General features: G+C 42.9%; 1 protein-coding gene across 1 annotated transcript; it reads right to left on the reverse strand.

The window, feature by feature from the left end:
• Window positions 1-1,900: 1,900 nt before the first annotated feature.
• Window positions 1,901-19,728, reverse strand: E2F7 (E2F transcription factor 7; the record flags this gene model as incomplete). Its single annotated transcript, XM_081997586.1, has 12 exons — window positions 19,543-19,728; window positions 16,009-16,284; window positions 13,840-14,008; window positions 11,127-11,411; window positions 10,336-10,494; window positions 9,153-9,290; window positions 8,128-8,322; window positions 7,399-7,483; window positions 6,271-6,790; window positions 5,139-5,409; window positions 3,457-3,881; window positions 1,901-2,077 (listed from the first exon to the last, which is right to left on the reverse strand). Exons 1-12 carry the CDS (start codon window positions 19,621-19,623, stop codon window positions 1,901-1,903), a joined length of 2,781 nt encoding a protein of 926 aa, XP_081853712.1. The 5' UTR covers window positions 19,624-19,728.
• Window positions 19,729-20,205: the final 477 nt, after the last annotated feature.

The raw sequence follows: 20,205 nt of genomic DNA on the forward strand, positions 1-20,205 counted from the left end.
ATGAAATTAATTTAAGTGGGTGTATAAGAAGAAATAATTCAGAAGCAAAAACTGTAAACTTTCACAACTGTAGTGTAATTAAAAAAAACCCCACAAAACCTCTTAAAATTTAGCAGTCTGAAGATTTCTCTTTACCACCCCTGAAATTTCCTATGATAATTCTACTATAGAAATTTTCTTTAAACGAGGGCTAACCAGTCCTCCTTATAAGGCTGTTATTGGTCTATTCTAAGATAAGGCCACATTACTCAAACTCCCAGCGTCACTAAAATTCTGTCTTAAATTCCATTTTCATAATACATTTTATTATAAAAATAAAAAACCTCATAAAATCCCCAACCCCCAAACAAAGTCCTAACCTCCCTTGACCATCAAAGTAGGACATCCAACAGTGTATCTACCCGTGGAAAACCAGTACCAGTACCAATGAGAGAAGAGCTGATAACACCGGCCCTATGTTTGCTAAAAATCCAGAGTAATGTGATGTCAACAGCAACACTTTCTGTCTTTTAAGCAGGAAACTGCACAAATTTAATCGCAGATTGCTACACCAGTGAAAACATACACAAGCATTAACTTTTAAAATTATGCCCTATATTAATAGCACCATTCATTATTTGAAGACTCTGAATGTTAACAGTTATACTTTTCTTCCTCTTTATCTTCTCCTAAAGAATACAGATAATTTTTTTCCCACTTCTAAAATTTATGGTTGCTGCTCTTTTCAGCTTTTTATGGTTTGGATAGATATGTGCCAGAAGATAAGATCTCCCTTGTCTTCCAAGTACACTCAAATGCACTATTAACTAGTTATGAAATTCGTGTAAGTGAAGAGTTAGGCACTTAAGTGCATACCCCTTAAGTAGACTTAAGTAAACCGCTAAGTAGGCACTTAAGTAGACTCAGGTTAGCATGCATCTAATCGTGTGGTTAATGACTTTCCTTGGTCATAAACTCTAGGCTATATATTTAAATGGGAGATGAAATCTTAGTACAGCCCTCTCAGTGGCTTGTCACTCTCAAATTACTTTGTCAAACTTATTTAAGGAATCAGGTTTTGTTTTTGTATTCTTTACATCTAACTTGTACATTTTGCTCAGAGTAAAAGGAAAAAAACAAACCCCAAGGACTAATATAGTTCATTAACACAATTATAAAAATGTTAACATTCACAGTTATTTTGGTCTTAACATTTTTCACATGTATACATTCAATCATATTGTGTTATTATTAGGTTTTTCTAACCACAAGTGCTGGGCAAATTGTACAATAATCAACTGACATTCAAGTAATCCTACCCTGAGAAAATCTGTTATTCTGAAGCTGCAAAAAAAATTGTTTGCACTAAATCCCACTCCAACGTACAAAGTAAATAGCAAGAGGCTGTGCTGCAGAGGCAGGATTTGACAGATTGGAACCAAGGAAGCACTTACTCTCACAACTGCAAAAGTTTGCCATTTTCACCACAGATTTACTCAGGGTAAATAGAGTACATGCGGAAAAAAAAAAATGCTTACCCCAGTTAAGTGCTAGACATCTCACTTAAAACCATGAATAAAGAAACCCTGGGGACTCCAAGGAAATCTGTTTGCATCTCCTCACAGCAATAAGGAGTTTTCCAAATCAAAACCACAAATATAATTTGATGCCCACAAGGCCGTGTGAAGCACCACATCTGAATTCAGATCAGTATTGATGGAACAATTCAGTAAAAGGTTTTCAGTACCAAGGGTGATTTGTGAAGAAGGTGGTTAACAGAATCGGTGGGTGAACAGATAGTGGGGAAGCATGTCAAAAGGGATGACATTTTAACGCGCTCCTCTTGCCAGGTAAGAGCTTGTTCTCTTGTAGTCGATACAGGGTCCTAGGAAAATCTGCCCACCCTTTGCAGTGAGTGGACTTAGTCAGGGCTGGTACTAGAGATTTCCAGTCTCCTCTGCACAGAGCTGGCATTTCTGGTCTGGTAGCCTTCATTTTTCTTGCATGCAACAGGGTCTCCAAGACTTCCAGGAGTTTTGAAAAATGCCTCATGACGTGCAGGACGAATGCTCTTGGGAGTGAGGGGAGCTGAAGAAGGCTATTTGTGAAACAAAACCAAAGTGATTCAGCAGGGTTTTCTCAAAGCCTCCAAGCAAGCATGCAAACAGAAGACAGCCTGTAGACATTAAGCCCTGTAACCTGCTACTATGGGGAACCATGTCACACATCCTTTCAGAAGCTCCACATGAAAAGCTACAGGCTTTGCCCCTTTTTGTTTTGGAGCTGTTTGTCAGTACATCACTGATGGAAGCTGAAAGCTTCTATCTCATTTCCAACTTAAATGTATTCATGACTAGTTCATACTCATTCATTCTTATGCCAATCTTGTCCTTTAGCTTAAATGGCTCTTTCTCTTCCACGATGTTTTACTTGCTTTTGTTATTTGTTAGCATCAAAATAGATCTAAAATTAGTCTCCTAAACCCTGGCCACTTCTATTTTAAGTGCCACTCTACTGTAACCTCTAATGCTAGTATCTGTAATCAGATTGGCTGCCAACCAGTTTCTATTACAGCATTTTTCTAAAGCTTGAACAAGATAAACATAAAGTAACATTCACAAAGATTCCAAAAGTTCAATCTAATTGTCACTGCGTCAGAAAATAGGAAAAAAAAAAATAACCACAGATTTAAGAATGTAAGCTGAAGTAGTGCCAAAATGTCACTGCTAATAGTTGTAAAGACCCAGGTAACACAGTGTGTCCCAACTGTTTTATGTCACTCAATGTACTTCAGCTAAATAAATCCTTCTTCACTTTTGAATTTCTCATTTTTTTAACTCAAAAAGTCTGTTTCTATGGTAGATTTTTAAAAATATCCTTATAAAAAAGATCAACAAAAGCCACAAGAATTGGATTTTTTCCCCAGTTCTGATGTTGTTATTATGTTTCCTTTAGTTAGTGAAGAGAGATCAGAATGGGGGTGAGGAAGCAACCCCAGACACTACTGCCTGAGAAGTGTTGCAGCCAGCTGACTCCAGAATTGTGACAAACAATCCTCCTGTCTTCCTAATGTGTTGCTGTAGCCATTGTGTAACAGACAATGATAGTGTCAGATGGGGAAAAAATACTGACTCGGACTTCTGGGGGAAAAAAACCCTGTAACTTATTTTTTTCTCTATTCCTATAAGATTTTTAAAGATTAAGATTTTGATGATTTTCTAATTCCTGTAAGATTTTTTAAAACTCACCATTTCACTTTTCAGGGCTAGATGTTCTATGCTGGGCTACATCTTTAACACTGTCCCAAGCCCTGCCACTACTACAGATGGACATGCAAACTAAGTGGAAGACACCAGCTCCTGGTGTACCAACTTACCGCTCTGACACAGCGGCACCAGCCTGCAGCGCAAGCCGCCTTCGGTCCCAGTGACCTGGCGCTGCTGTTCTCATCATCACTCAACCACCTTCGAGTCTTACCTGCTGCAGCTTCAGAAGGGTCACTGGATGCCCCATACACATGGGGGAGTCCAGTTTAACAGCACCGCAAGACCTCGCAAGCACAGGACTCAGGTGCAGAGTGGGGTGAGCCGGTTGCTGGGGGTCCACCGAAGGCACAGGTGACACCTTGGGGGTAACCATTGCAGTGGTGCCTATGAAAACAGGTGTTGTTGATGCCAGGCTGGACATACTGAAATTCGTGGAGGTGGCAGCTGAGAAGGAGCCATCAGGAACCGGGGAAAGAGGACTGGTGATTGTAGGAGAGCAGATGAGAGGGAAAGAAGCCAGGGCTGCTGAAGGCACCACGACGCAGGGAACGCTCAGAGAAGGCAACTGGCTCGCAGCCAGGCTGATAGCACCAGGGGCTTGGTTTGCAGAGAACAGGAAATTAAAACTGTTTAATCCTAAACCAAAGACAGAAAAAGCAAGGCATTAATAGAGTTGACAAATTGGAATTAAGCTATTATAACTTAATCTAGAACAGGAAAGGGGTATGACAACAAAGAAAGAGATAGGCTGCCTGGGAAGAAAACTGCGACAAAAAGAAGAAAAAAGAAGTAAGAAAACTGTCACAAATCCATGACTCTTCTGTCAAGTTCCCTTTCCCTACCTGCTTCCACCTCCCCCCCTACTGCCTGTTCACTATATCTACATCCATTTGCTTTGTTCATGCTAAGTACAAACCACACACCTTGCTGTTTTGTGCTTCTAACTTCAGTTACGAGCAACATCTTGGCTAAATAAACTTTTTTTCAGTAACAGGAATTATATCCTCTGCTATATGAAAACATACACACTGCTTTTAATGAGCCAAAAAACCCCAAAAACCACCAATGGAAAACACCCACAAAGACATACCCCAAAGACACTCATTTTCCTGAGAACAGCTGAAATACTCTTTTAAAACAGAAGCTGCTCCGTTTCCCAGTTTGTCTGACCTTCCAAAACACCTGGCTCAACATTTTCAAACTGAGCATCTCCATCCTATAAGTGAAATCCCATAGACTCCACTCTGTGCCACAAGTGAATAAAATACTAAAGTAGTAGTCATGGAAACCTGCCACACGTTCCTACAAAACACTTCTCTACTCCACAAAAACACAGGCATGAAAAATGGTGGACACAAAATCCTCCTGTGGTACTTTTAGCTACTTCCTCCCCATCCCTATTGTGTCCGACGAGCAGGCCTGGCTACACTCCCAGTGCCTCAGTTTTTGTGGGATTATCCTGATGATGCACATGACAAAACAGTACAAAGTTTATAGATGACTAAATTCACCCACTGAGGGAAATGCTGTTGCATTATTCTGGCTGCCTTACTGCCAAACCTAGGCTTCCAGCTCCCCCAAGTTCTGAAGTTCTGAATGCTGGATAGGTGTCTTTTTTGCTGCACATAATTCAAGTATACAAACCCCACATTATTAATCTCTATTAAAGTTTGGGTACCTCAAAAAAATGCCCATATTTTCAGAGAAGCAACAGGTCATTTGGAGTTGAGAGAGTTTAGAGCTATTAAAATACTACAGAGAACTGCTGATAGCTTTTGTGCCAAATACAGACTTATTCACCTATCTGTAGGTCTCTATTTGAACAGCTCAGTGAACAGATGCAGAAGTTTGAGGGTTTTTTAGAGTGCTTCTAGATCTCATGACTGTCCTTACCAGCAGTAGGCTGAACATAAAGGTACTGTGGTAGGAAAGGTTGATTGCCATTTTCTTTACAGATGTGGTCTTTTCCTAGAGAGGGTTCACCAGGGTCTTTATTCTGAGACCGTTTTTCTTGCTCCTGAGAATCTAAAAGCTTAGTAGACTCCTCATCTGCAGCCTGTGGAGCAATGGGACTTGTGAGGTCAAGATGAAAATTTTCTAGATGTACAGCAGATGTACAGCCACTTCCTGGGGTAGATTCTGCCTTGGGTGACTCAAAAGGCTTCTAAACAAAAACAAAAGAGGAAATGACGAGTCCAAATTGAAATAACACAGTACAATGTCTCTCATCCACTTTCCTCAGTTACAGAGTAAAACGTGCACCTGTGCAAAGGGGCAGCACAAAACTCATTAGCCTGTCACCAACTTAAAAATTTTGTTTGAGGGTTTGAAGAGCAATATTAGTGATGCCTAAGCCCTGTGCTATAGTTCAGTTTCAGTACTTGGAGACACTGGATAAAAACTTGGGGATCCATTTCTCTTTATTGATAAGGAAAAACACCTGTTTCAAATGGCTTGTATTCAAACATTGATACGACCTTGAGCTTGACCCCCATTTTCAGTACTTAAGAGAACTGTGAGATAGATGCACTTCACCTTTCCCATCATCTCCTCTCTCACCAGCCTGCTAATGGGCAACACTGAGCGTGAGAGAGGAACTCAGGCTGGAGAGTAGGGGGGAAATACAAATCACATTTGCGGTAGCTCAGTGGAGTAAGCAATGCTACTGCTGTCTGGAAAAGCCCAAGCTAACAGGGGAAGATGAAGAGTAATAGTAACATTGATTTCTTCCCATTTGGCAGGCTGTTTTGTTGAAGACAATGATCAGGACACTGATTGCAAAGAACAGCTGACCATCACTTCACTATGCAAAGCAATCACAGTCCATTCTCCCCTGGTAGTGTCAAAACATCTCCCAGTTAACGCTCGCCTGGCACAGCATGCTTACAGTTTTAACATGTGGGAGGCAGCATCTGTATCTATCGCAAGAGTGGTGCAGTGAATTTTCACTTCTGAAAACAGTCTTGAGCAAAAGTCTTTCCTTGCTAACAGGAAGCCTAAGCGATAATGAAATTCAATTCTTTACCTTGGGTACTACAAGTGAGAGGGGCACATCACTCTGTTCCACGGTCTGCTTTTTAGCAGCTGGCTCTTCATCATCTACAGGTGTGGAGGGCGATGCATACTTGTGGGAGCTGCGTTTCTGGCAGGCAGCTGGAGGTACAGTGGCCTGAGCTTCTGCACTCCAGTTTCCCGTGTCTCCTGTGGTGGGCACGTTCTCCCTCAAGTTATTTTCCTGAAGACTGCCACACAACATAAAAAGGGATGAAGATGGGAAGCACAGGAAGGGTTGGTTGGGGAGCAGAGCAGGTTTTCCATTTTCTGTTTTGGAGGCTGCTGGCGTGGAAGGATGTAGAGCTTGGCTGCTGACCCCATTTGGCAGCGAGAGCCTTGGCACATCTGCCTGAACCACAGGGAAAACTGGCTGAGGCAAAGGGTTAACACAAAAATCAGAGTCCCCAGGAACCGGGAGAAGGGAGAGAGGTGAGGTTATGCTTGCACTCCTTACTGAATTTAATATCGTTTCTGCGGCACAAGCTTTATTCCTAAAAAAAAGGTAATGAAAAGAGGAAAAATATTTACTCCAAAATTAAACCTCTATTTTAGCCTTAAAAGCAAACAGGTATATTGCTGGACATGAATGTGGAAAAATCCCCCTGCCAACCCACTACTTTTACAGTTTACAAGGAGGGTCACTTTTTATTATTTCTAATCACACAAAAGCAGACTTATCAGGTTTTTGGCAGAACAATAATGCTTTCCCTTGCACTTGACTAGAGTCAATCATTCACAAATGAATTCAAATTAGGATAGGTGTAGAGACGCACTGATATGACAAAGAGGCTCTTCCACAGAATCATTATTTGCTCAGCCTACCTAGACCACTGGCCAAGGGAGGCAGGGTTGACCTATATAAACACTCATGAGATGAAGAACTACTGAAGCTAAAGGACAACAGGGATACAAGTACAGGTGGGTATAAATTTGGCATGAAAAAAAAAAAAAAAAGCAAGCCACACTGAGATCTGTCAGCATCAAAATAGTAATAATAAGACACTCTCGCAATTTTCTATCTCAGTCCCATCAATGGATTCTAGCCTTGAACTAAACATGACTATTACAAAGCTGAAACCGGACAGGAGTTAAGACCTACCTAGTATCCTCCTCTATTTTCTGCCTGCAGACAGCTGCTAGATTTATCATTTTGGAGCAATATTCATCTGAATTCACAATACAGGCTGAAAGAACAAAGGAGCATTCAGTTAATAACAGGTAGGTTTACCAAGCATATTTTCATACTGGACATATAAAATAATTGGTATAATTTTTCTATTCTGGCACATTTTTATAACATCCACTAATCACCTAGAGCCAGAACCTGCAAGACACTCAGAACTTTCAGTCCCACCAGAGAGGTGGTCAACATCATCATTTCCTCTAAGAGGGAACTGTGAGAAGCCTTGTAATTGCTTTATCTTTTTTAACAGCTATCTGTTAGATTGTTACAGTAAATTCCATTATATTAGGAACCATAAAATAAAGCAAGCTTTTGTGGCTAAAGAATCTTTCTTTGTCTATACCAAATTTTAACAGAAGGAAATGTAGTATAGTTGCAGTTAGTGGAGAACAGAAACATTCACCAGAAAACAAACTGCAGATTCAAGGCAGTATGGCCCATATTCACCTCATCTCACTTTAGGCACTTGATTGGAAGGCCCAAAATAGAAGTCTCATCACATGGATGGTAGAAATATAGGCACTTCCCAAAGGTAATTCACATATTTCATTAGGCTGATTCACCCAATCAAGTGCCTTAAATTGGTGGGCCCACATTTGGGCAGATCCAGCGGGATGCAAAAGAACATGCTTCATTAGTAGTTACCTTGCCTCTCTTGATGTGGGCTGTTGGGCTCAGAACTGACCTTCCTTCTGGTCAGTTCACAAGGCTGTGCGCAGTTAAATGAAGCGTGACGTGTAAACCTTTGCTTTCCAGTAGCACAGATCTGAATCGGGGCACAGGCTCCTCTCTGTGTCCCGGGAAGAGGATCAGATGTTGGGCTATGCCCTCTTGGCTCATCTGTAGGAACATAATTTTGTACAACAGTCCTACAGGGAATGCAGCTTATCATTTAGTCTTCTGTCAAGTTACTGAACTTGTCCGTAAGAGAAGAGGTAGCCTCTGTACCATCCCAAACCTGACAACACTGAAGCAGACCTAGGCTCGGTAAGCACCGATAGACGAGATAAGGGTTTCTCTCCTTTACATTCCATGGCAGCTGCACCAGCAGCTACATTCTAGTGTGCACACCCAGGAGGAGAAAGGGTACTAAGATGACATTAACGCTATCCTTCACTTTTACTTGGTCCTAGCACTGGCCTGACCCAAATACATGAGCAAAGGGCTTTCCTTTGCTCTGGCTTCTAGCCAAGAATCTGCAGCTTACAGAGATGCTCTGGCCCACTGCCTCCTTCTTTGCAGACAAACAGTTTGTACAAGGGGACATGTGCAAGAAACAGCCCTGCTCTACCTTGGTAAGCCCCCTTACAAAGATAATCATTCACTGTCTAGTTATGACAGAATTACTGAGATTTTGCAACCCAGAAAAGCTGTGGACCCAGATTTTGAGATGTAGGCATTACCTGCCATTGCTCTACAGTTCATACAGATATTCATACAGCTAAGTGGGTATGAAAATACCAGCAAGACACAGTATCCTTCAACATCCCTCCACAGTTCCCACCTTGAGCATAAAGTCTAACAGGGCAAATGTTGAGCTGGCCAGCAGTTAATAATCAATGGTGGACAACGAATGCTGAGCCATTCTTTACACATGGAAAACAACCTTGTACCACTTGGGAAGGGATTGTCAAAACAAAAAGAAAAGACATGGGAGCTACACAAGTTACCAGTCTTTCCAGGGAATTCCACAGGCCCAATCCACTTGAAGGCTGGTTTGCGTCCTCGCTCCTCTGTGACATGAACTTTCTTGATCAAGCCTAGGCTGGTGAGAACATTGGCAATATCATACAGTCTTCGTACCTTTGCTAAGAAGAAAGGGCAGAAATAGTCAAGACGGTCACATTTACAATGCATACAGTACATATTTACATGGCAATTTCATTCCAGAATATCACCACAGCTTTCATAGATGAGGTGGGCAAAATCAAATTGGGATGGACTTAGCCACCTCCTATGAAGCCTGCCATGCCAGCTCCCACCTGCATGTCACTGCTTCTTCATATCTTAACTGCTCAGGTTTAAGCTCACATACCTCATTTTGATGGAAACAGGGAGTGATTACATCACCAGCTTGCCCAGAAAAGGCAGCTACCTCCACATGGGGTAAAGACAAGCACTTTGGGGCAAGAGGCACATAAGTGTGCAGCTGATCACAAGAGGGCAAGTATTTATCATCTTAAAAATGTAACACTCTTAGAAAAATCTCTGTGACTCCAATAAATAACATGTTTGAGTTGAATATGATACCCACAGGTTGTACAGCTAAACTCCTCACAACCCTCCCAGTATTTGGGGTAGAATTTTAAGACTGAAGTGCAAGTACTTTATTTTAAAAGTACTTTAAAGAATTAAAGTAAGTCTTTATTTTAAAAGAATTATTTACTAATGCTGGCTTTTTCCATGTTGTCCAAGGGATCTCAGTACTATGAAAAGCAAGCTGTGTCATACAGCTGTGAAACATTTCTGGGGTGAAAAGGAGAAGTAACACATTTCTGTAGAGAAGAAAATGGGTTCTAACAAATTAAACATGTTTCATTTCACTAAGTTCTGAAATGTCATTCAGAACGGTACAGGAAACAGGGTTAAAGTATGCAAAAAAATTCAAACAAACAAAAAAAAAGATTTTTCTTCATTCTGAAACTAAAACTTGGAGATGATTGTCAAATTGGCTCCTTCCCACCCCAAGCTCTGTTTTCACAAACTGGCACCTGCAATTAAAAAAACCACAAACCATATTTCAGCAAAAGATTCCTGACCTGCTCTTGCCGTTACCTACTGGTGTCAGTCCAAACATACCGCTGTTTTCTTTACTCACTGAATGATTGATTCATGTCTCAACAGCCAGCTTACTTTTAAATTTGCTGTGGTCCACTGTATCCTGGGTTTCTTCTATCAGTATCTTTGCTGCAATGTCCAGAGTGACTATCTTGGTCTTGGAGACAAGGAACAGCATGACAAACTTTTGGCTCATAATCCGCAACGACTTGTCCTTTCTGCTGTTTGCAGATGCTGTGTTACAAATAATACCCAAGCCTCTTAGCATACGTCATCCATCACAGCCAGAAAACTAGCAAGCAGGTATCTCACACGCAAAAGGGGTAAAGTATTTCTTTGTCGGGAAGCAGGAATCATTTGAAAGGCAGCAAATAACTGAGCAATGCAGACAGAAGTCTCTCTTCCAAAGGCAATAAAAATTAAAGCTTGCAGAAATAGCTTTTAAAGGCAGATTCCAGAGCTGAGTCTATGTTACGTTACACAATTTTGCGGCGCTGTTATCTTGTGACTCCATCAGACTAGGTATTATATGGGCAGCATGCAACAGTGGACAAATGGAAGATGGCACCTTCTGCTTGGATAAAGCATTTACTGTCAGGTACAGGTGGGGAAAGAAGAACCAGAGTCTTTGGCAGAAGTTTCTGCCAGTCTGGAGGATAGGGAAAATACATCCTGAGACCCATGCTAAAAGAATGGATAAAATGGATAAAAGGAAGAATTGTCACCTCTGCAGTGAATTTGGCACAATTTTGCAGAGTATTTTTTTATTATTTAATTTAAAAGCAAAGCAAGGGAAAAAGTCACATAATAAACTGGAGAAAGAGACTTGTGTCTGTGTATCACATCACACACATGAGTTATCTTACCAGAGGTGCAATCTGCTTCTGAAAAGTCCAGTAATGATCTGTCTTGAGAATCTGGAATAGTTTCCTTTTTCCGTTCTCCAAATTTGTACTCCAAGTCCTGCTCCTTGTGCTGGAAGAAGGTCATTAGCTCTCCATACTGCAGCTCTCCTGCTTCCTGAAGCGTTTTCAGAGTCTGACTTAGGTTGTGCCGGCCATGCCAACAGTACTGGTTCTTGGCCACACGGCTAACCAAGTGTAATGACTCCAGGACGTTCACTATATCATAAATACGTCTCCGCTCAACTCCTGTTTTAAGGGGGGGGTGGAAATAAAAAAGACATAGGTGCTCATCTAACTTTAATATGCTCTTCAGCAGAAGCAGAACAGAGGACAGGCTGTTCTCTTAATACTGAGTGTTCACAACACATTTTTTCACTGTTCACTTGGACACATTACATTAGATCTATCCAAATTTGCACACTTAAGAGCTGACATATATGGCCAGCCCCATAGTATTAAGCCCTTTGTTAACTGCCGGCTGAGGCATGGCTTCAGCTTGAAGAATCTACACTGTGTTTAGAAGAACTTATTGCAGTCTGCCCCATCCCACTCACTCAGACCTATCCAGACTGCCCTGAGGTTTTCAGAGCACTTTGGCCCTTCTTGTCAGAGAGCTTCAGAGCTCAGACACAGACCTGTACACAGGCATGTGTGTAACAGAGGGCAGGAAAGGGTCTGAGCCTAGCACTGACAGAGAGGAGATATAAAAGCCCACTCCTTCGGGATGCAGTGGGAGTGTGGTCCTCCACTTGCATTTCCAATGGCACAATTACTTGCTAAGCACATACCAAGCAAAGGAGCGTTGAAGGCTTCACAAATTGCAAACCAGTGGAGAATGAGGCCCACTGTTTCCAAATGCAGCAGAAAGAAGTCCTCGCTGCTGGCTGGGTCTGCACCAATGGGAAATCTCTGAAATATGTCCAACTTGGGTTCATCCTGACTGACGTGAGCAAGGTTGGGGACTAAATATGAACAGGCAGGTGGCTCTGCTCACTATCCCGAGTACTCATGTCGAGCGCTGTTTGAAGCATGGCTGTCACATATAACACAGTGCACTATATGCTGGTGGCAGCCTCTTCACCAGAAATCCCATAACGGTTAACATCAGCTGAGCAGAACAAGTGCTAGCCAAGGGGAAAGGTTTTGAAAGACTTCCCAGTGGAAGGCAAGGCCTTGATACATCTGTTTACCCATCTGGAGAATATGGATAACACTTACCAGCCTCAAATGGGTTATTAAAAAAAACAACTCATGAGTATTTCCAAGTGTGTGGAGATCTGGAGTGAAACATACTCCAGAAAAACAAGAGCGCTACACATATCCTGGTGTCTGTCATGCACCAGCAGCATAGCCCCCTTTGTGGTCTTTCCATAGGTCTTCAGCGAACAAAGCAATGTACATTTATAGCAAAAGCTATATTGCAACCATCATTTGTTACACAGGGAGCAGCAACAGCAGCAGTGAATAATTTTGTGGTCCCTGAAGAAAGTGGATACAGGCAAGCAAGGAAGTGAAAACCAAAGGGAGAAGAACAAACACACCCCTTTCTGGGAGGTAAAATCCCCAGCAGTAAGTTTTAAAACCAAGTTTCTAGTATTTAGGAAAGCAAGGTAATGCCACTCCCAACACAGAGCAAAGCACTACTCATGTTCAGCTGTACAAGGTTGGAGTACGAGCATCTCATGCAAACACAGAAAGGAGTAACTGCAAAATCTAAAAGACCAATTAATTTAAAAAGTAATTTATTTAATTAATTACTACATCTGAATTCTCTCCTATTTCCATTTCCCATTACCAAGGCAAATAAATGAGCATTTCTAGTAGTTTCTTAGCAGAGTCACACAGGACATCATTCTTCCGTTCCCTTTCTTCCCATAACAGACTCATTTCATTTTTGCTAGCTCTTTTCTGTTAAATACCTGAGTCCTAAATGTAGATAAAATATTTATTTAAAGTCCAATTTTGTAAAGCCCTTCCTAGCTAAGAGACAACCTCTCTAAGGACCTGTATCTTTTTGTTATTGGTGTAACCTGGCTGAGTCCTCTCTCCTGAGTTTTATTACTTCTCTCAGATATTTCATTAATCTTTTAACTAAGACCAAACCTAACAGCAGACCCAGCAAATAGGCTACTCGATACCTTCTCCCCACTTCAATACATTTTCTCATTCTACTGCTGCAGGTCTCCTGGTAACTTCCCCTCAGAAGATGATATTTAAAGCTAAGATAACCTTGATGAACCATGACATCTTGAAAGGTATAATGTAAGGCACGTTACTGAAGTCAGGCAGTAAAGCAGTGATTTCGTACACCTACTAGTTTGCCATTGTTTCCCCAAATGTTCCATTTTGACAAAATTTGCTGTTTACAAGTCCTCCTTCAGAGGGTTTGTAACTCATAACTCCTTCAGTGTTCAGCAAATTGAAAATTTAGGAAAGCAACAGAGTTGGTAAACAGCTGGAGGATAGAGCTGTCTAGTAAAAAGTACTGTCAGAAAGCAGATTTCAAAATGGTAGTGTTATCAAGCAGTAAAGACACTTAGGAATGATAGGCATTTTCAACTGTTGGTTAGTATGATTAGAAGAGCATCCAGACCCAGGGAAAGGCAGACCTTGAAGGCCCTCCTGCTGGGCTCCCCCAGGTGACCAGTTACCCCATTTTTGCAGGTATACATACCAAGAACTGAAGCCACTTCATCCAAAGAAATAGTAGTTTTTTCTGTTGACAATGGGTAACTTGGATAGCGAGCTAGAAACTTTTGGCACAAGAGTCCTAAGCTTTTCTGTTTTCTGCTGGGCCTCTGCTTTTCAAATTCATCAATCGTGCTGTCGTCTACCATATCATACTGTTAAAAAATAAACATTAACCCTTTAGTGCAGAGCTTTAGAAGCAAGGCATAGGCAAGCGAGGTTCATATTTCAGAAGTTAGCAATATTTATGCTTGGACTTTCTAATAAGGAAAAAACCACGGATTCCTTGCAAGCACAGAGCACTTGGGTGACACACTTTTGCTTGCAAGCTCTTTTTAATTTATCACACAAGATGTCTACAGAAAAATTCCTATCTGCAAGATTATAAAATAATAGTTATGCATAGGAAAGAAAACAGTAAGACCAAACACCCAAGACTAGCAGATGCTAAAATCCTGTTTGGAAGAAATATTTCTTTTTGAGAGGAGGAATATTCCCTAAAACACCTCTGGATCTAATGAACCAGATGACGTACAAGCCATCAAAGAGTTCCTGCAAAACCTCTTTCAAGAGATTTTATTGCCCTTTACCATGCCTCTACAACCTTAAGAAACCGGGTGTTGGGGAGGGGTCATGATGCTAAGAGACTATAAAAAGCACCACCTCGTCTCTGAACCTTAAACTCAGCCAAGCTGTTAGCTTGAGTGATCTCTATAGGATGGCCTGAATATGGTCTTTCTGTCCCTACAGGGTGAAAAAAACCCCAACAAAACCGTGATGGCAAGAATGTATGAAGGCGTATGTTTATTTATTACAAAATGAGAATGATAGAGGATTTTTCTGCACTGGTAACTTTGGGGTTTTGCTTCTGTGTCAAAAAAAGGAAAAAAAAATTATCTCACCCTCTGGCAAAGAAATGCTGAGATTAGTGGCAGCTGTTGAAACCCACATTTCCTTGCTTATGAGGTCTTAATTGTCCTTTGCTTGTTGTGACTAAGTGACCGTGTGGCAGGCTGTTGCTGTGATTGAATTCTTTGAGTTTTATATGGTATGGAAATAACAGTATTCTTACAGTAACACTTTTAGATATTTTGTAAGTTAACTTGCTGCATGGAGAAAATTATTAAGTATAAGCTTTATTAACTAGAAAATATTAGAACTCTTTATAGTAGCCACCCCCAAAATGCTATATGATCTTAGCAGGCTTGGAGTGGTAAAAAAACAACCTTTAACATCGACTATCTTTTACTTACTGGAAGCTATGCCAGCAATTATCTTTGGAGAACTGTTTGTTCCTTTATGACTAACTAAACTGGACAATTCTCCAGACTGTCACTGTAGATGCTGTAAAATCTACACTTGTAAAGTGATCTATACCTATGAAATGATGCTTCTCAGTAGGAGGACCTCAGAACTATCTTCCTGTCACTGAAATCACCACAGAAGGGTATTCTACAAGAAATAATCCAGGAAAAGTAGAGCAGTGGTTGGAACAACAAAAAAGGCTGAAGGAAGAAAACTGTAATGATGCTTATTACAACCTGATATAATCATCTCAATGGATGGACTTCCTAAAGTAAGACAGGGATGAGCCCACATTACCCGAGTCTTGACAAGCAAAAATCTTCCGAACACTTGACCATGCCATCTGAATACTAGTTTGGGGGCTGAGATGGAAAATGGGAGAAAGATTTTAACTGACCACTCTGTGGGCCTGTTGTGGACAAGGTACAAGTATGTTATTCAAAAGTATGTTGAAAAATACGCCCTCACTGTTGTCGAACTGCTTTTGAAAATGCTGTCTGTCTATTTAAAATGATCTGGCAATCTTCTTTCTAATGCAGTTCAGAACATAGCACCAGAAGTACTTATGTTGGGTAAAATGACACATTTAAGCTCTACTTCCTTCACTGTCCTTTTAAGTAATATTCAGGCTCTTGAGAGGTCTCAGGTCAGTTGCTAGTAAGACAGTTACTTTTAGTCTTTGACAGTCCTACTGCTCAGCCAGTGTTGCGTAGCAACTGTCCTTGGACATGTTTTACAATTCTGCAGTTTTTCATAGGGAGCAAAGGACCAGTTGCAAGAAAAGAGAGGCACAACTTAAGGAAGGTCTGAGTCCTAACTGAACATAAGTTAATCATGTTCTGAGTCTCACCTGTAACGAATCAGGTGTGTCACTCTGCTCACTGTTTTCTATAGGTCTGAAGAGCTCTTTCTTCTTTTCCCTGTCCCTCATGTCAGGGCTAGCAGCACTAACAAGCATCTTCAGGTTAGCAGTGGGGGTCCAGGGATCAGGCTGAGGTCTGTCAACGAGCTTAACAGGTGTAATTGGATTTCTTTCCGGAGTGCAGCCTTTTTGCTTTGATAAATCAACTGGTTCATTCTTAATGGGAGTCTTTGGGGCCATCCTGGATCGATCAAATATGTTTTCCTATTAAAAACAAATTTCTTGAGACACAACAGGAAAGAAAACAATCCAGCAATCAATGTAATCGTTCTTAAGGTAATTGTAGTGACTCATGCCTTGGCACTCATAGCTATATTTAGCACAGTTCTGCCTTTATTGGAAGAGGTAAAATATTCTACATGCTACTGTACTAGAGGCAGTGTATATGAGATACTGCCCTGAATTACAGAACTTGAGGTCAACCAGTCACACTTGTGGCCTATCAGGCTTTTCAATGCTGACTGTTATTACAAGACAGCGTTGCCCATGAACAAAAATCACCAAACTGGATCAAAACTGAAATAATGCATCAGTCACATGACATTTAGCAAGAAAACACATTGCTCTGCTTGAAAGGTCTCCAATGAAAAGCCATACTGGGGACGCAGCTTAGGCTATCATAAAATGTCAAACTAAAGTGGATGTAACTTCATGTGCAAGTGAAACAAGTTTTGCACCTGCACTATCTGCTGCTCAAAACAGAGAAAATCTCCGTTACTATTCCTTGACTACAGCTAAGAGCTGCTAGAAGAAAAAGTCTAACTCATCAGCTGATTTTTATCATGCTTTGAATGAAGCTCAACTCCCTCCAGTCCCTAGCTTCAATCAAATTTTTTTCATATTTCATCTTTGGGTCCAGTTTTAGCCCTTCTTCTTCCTGCAAGAATTATCACTACCAATCAACTAGTTTCAAGGAACTGACTGAAGAAAGTGTCAATGGTATCCTTGAGCTCAGAGATCTGGTTTTGAGCAACAAAAGACACTATTTCACTCTAGCCTGTTAGTGCAAATACCTCATGAAGACTAAAGGAATGAGGTAGGTAGGATGCCATACTGGCTTTCTTTGCAGGATATCAGAAATTGAGGTCCAGGTATCTTAAACATGGCACAGAGCAAGACTTCCAGAAATGCCCATGCAGAAAGTTGTACTGTTGCTTTTTGCCCAGGGAGATCAATGTTCTGTTCTTAGATAGTCCAGCTACCACTTGTCCTTAATACCCTACAAACAGGACACCATGTTTTTTGACTCTAGCTAATATTGCTCAGTGGTTTCTAGATTTAGTCCCTTGAAATTAATGCATGCACGTTGAGTAAAGTGAGAGAAAGCAAAGCAGAGCTTATAACTTTCTGGAATTGGGAGTGAAGCCTTTGGTATGACAGCAAACTGCTTTTAAACTATAAATCAGGCCTCAAGTTGTTTGCTCTTCAGTCTAGCTGTGGCTTTTTTGGTGTTGGTCTCAAATTGAGCAAGTCTTCTTGCTCAGATTAAGATTTCCACTTCTTTTTTTTCAAAATGAGTTTTAAAAATCTAACATGACAACTTTGAGGCCAGATATTGTTATTATGTGTTTTATTTTGTGCTACAAGAAGTCCAATTCTGAAGTGGAATATAGCCTGAAAGAAAATATTAAGTTACTATTGGCTTGCTGTAAGAACTTCCCCAAGTTAAGTTTCACTGTTTACTTGGAGCAATTCCACTATCACAAGCTAATAGAGATATTTAAATGGGTGATTCCAAATATCATCTTATCTGGTACAGTCTAGGTAGAAAGCAGAAATAAATTCTAGTAACTGAAGTTGGCTTTTACTAGGAACAGTTCTGTAGCATTCAAACTGAAAATGAATTTGGCACATAGTGACCTCAGCACTGATGAAGAACACTTTGCATACATTCACCTATGAATTACCCAAAAGTGTATAATAAATATATCTCCTTTTACAATTAACAGTTCGCCAGTTGTAACTTACCACACTATGATAAATAGGGGTCAATTTAGAGGTACTTCTTGGAATACATGTTCACATAGTGTTGGCACTCCATATATTCTTGCAATTTCACATTTGGCAGTGAATCAAGACTTAATCTCTAATGGAGAAAGTCTACCTTCCCCTCAAGTTCCTGTTCACTATAGCTGGTGCGAATGGAACTGCAGCGAAGGCAGCTGAAGCAACCTGCTGTTCTACTATCTCAAATTTTCATGTTTGTGCAAATATCACAATGAAAAAAGTAGTGGCACTACATGAGAAACAGACATCTACTACGAACCTTTCAGATATTTATTGCTTGAATGTCATAATTGCCTACTAAGGTAAGAAACAATTTTATGCCCTCTCCCCCTCCTTTTTTCTTTTCAGTAGCTGCAATGGTCTATGAACTCCTAGCTGTATTCCACAAAATCGCAAGGGCAGTTCGTAGAAGTACAAGATTCACCTTGATCCAAGCAGAGATGGCTTACAAATACAAGAGGACAGGGAAAGGCTAGCTTAATGAACTTAGTGTGTAAGCAGGAATTGAAACAAGTATCTGAGATACCAGAAGCCGAGTCTGACAAGAGCTATGTTATCTTTGGAGGACTCAGATTGAGCATGGACAGCAGGTCATGAATCGGGCCTAATTCAGGAGACGTTACTGAGCAAGGTATGCCCAAGGCTAGATATCCTGTCTCCTGGCTGGTGGGGCAGGAGAGGAACAATGAGCTTGCTCCTTTGCAGAGTGGCACTGCGTAGCCTCTTGACCTGGGACCACCACTGTATGGATACAGGCATATTTTTGCCGGCCAGAAAGCAAGCATAGCTGACGTGCATCAGCACGCTCAGACTGCTGCTAAATAACAGGACTATACTATTCCCATGTCATGTCAGGCCGGGTGTCGGTTAGCTTTTGAGCTGCGAGTGTGTATGAAAGCCTCCTGCACCTTACCCAACGGTAGCCACTGGGATGCTTGAGATTGTTTTGTGAATTTTGCTTATTGAAAGCTAAAAACTGTTTCCCTGGGAATAATGCCAGAGTGTAAACCCTTCACTTACTGACAACACTGGTGTGACTCACGGCCATTTTTCCTGGACTGTCTCTTTACGTTAACGGTAGCACCGGACACCCCCTCGCTCCAAGTGCCGACAGGTAAGATGCTGCTGTACAGACCAACATAGCAGGGCAGACCAGGTGCGGTGGTCCAACGGGCAGCACCCCAAATGCTGCCATCGGGACCCAGAGGGACACCATCCGGGGGCACACGCCGGAACCGACCCAACTCCAAGCCCCCCGGGCCGGGGCTCTGCACCCCTGCACGCACGGGGCTGGGGCGCCGCGGCCCCAAAACCCTCTGCAGTCCCCGCCGCCCCTCCCCCGTCCCGTCCTGGGAGCTTCGCGGCGCGATGCTCCGCACCGGGAGAGGCGGAGTAACGTGTGAGGGGACCCCGCGCCGCCAGGGACAAGACCGGACCTCCCGCCCGCCCGCTCACCTTCTGGGCCGCCTCGGCACGGCCCCGCCGCCCCGGCCGGCCGCTCGTCAGGTCCCGCAGCGCCAGGACGCTCACCTCCATCTGCAAAGCGAGAAGGCGCTTTTAGCCCGGCCCTTAAGAGGAGCCGCTCCCATCCCCGGCGGGAGGCGAAGGGAGCGCGGCAGCTCGGGGTCGCCCTCCCGGGGAGAGTGAGGAGGGGGGAGCGGCCGCCCCGGGCCCGGCCCGGCGGCGGGAGGCTCCGCGCCCTCACCTCGGCGGCGGCGGGCAGGCGGGGGGCGCGGGGCTCTGCCGCTCCCGCCAGGCGCCCTCAGACATCGCTGTTACAATCCGGCCAATGAGGAGCGGCCCGCCGGGGAGCCCCGGCCGCGCGGCCGGCCAATCAGCGGGCGGGCAGGCGGCGCGCGGCAGCGGGGCGCGGGACGGGGCTCCCGCCCGCGCGGGGCCGCTTCGCTCCTTTTCTTCGCGCGGTCGCCGGCGGCCCTCCCCCCTCCCCCGCTCCCGCCGCCGGGCCGCCAGCGCGAGGCGGGCCGTTGGCAGGCGGGAAAGGGCCGCCCCGGGGCGAGCGGGGCAGAGCAGGCAGCAGGTGGGGCTGGGGAGGGGGAGGTCTCTACCGGGAGGGTCCGGGCTCCCCCTGGGCCGTTGTGGGGGCAGGTTTGTGGCTGA

The sequence above is a fragment of the Phaethon aethereus genome (assembly GCF_964289735.1).
Source record: "Phaethon aethereus genome assembly, chromosome: 1".
NCBI classification, from domain to species: Eukaryota; Metazoa; Chordata; class Aves; order Phaethontiformes; family Phaethontidae; genus Phaethon; species Phaethon aethereus.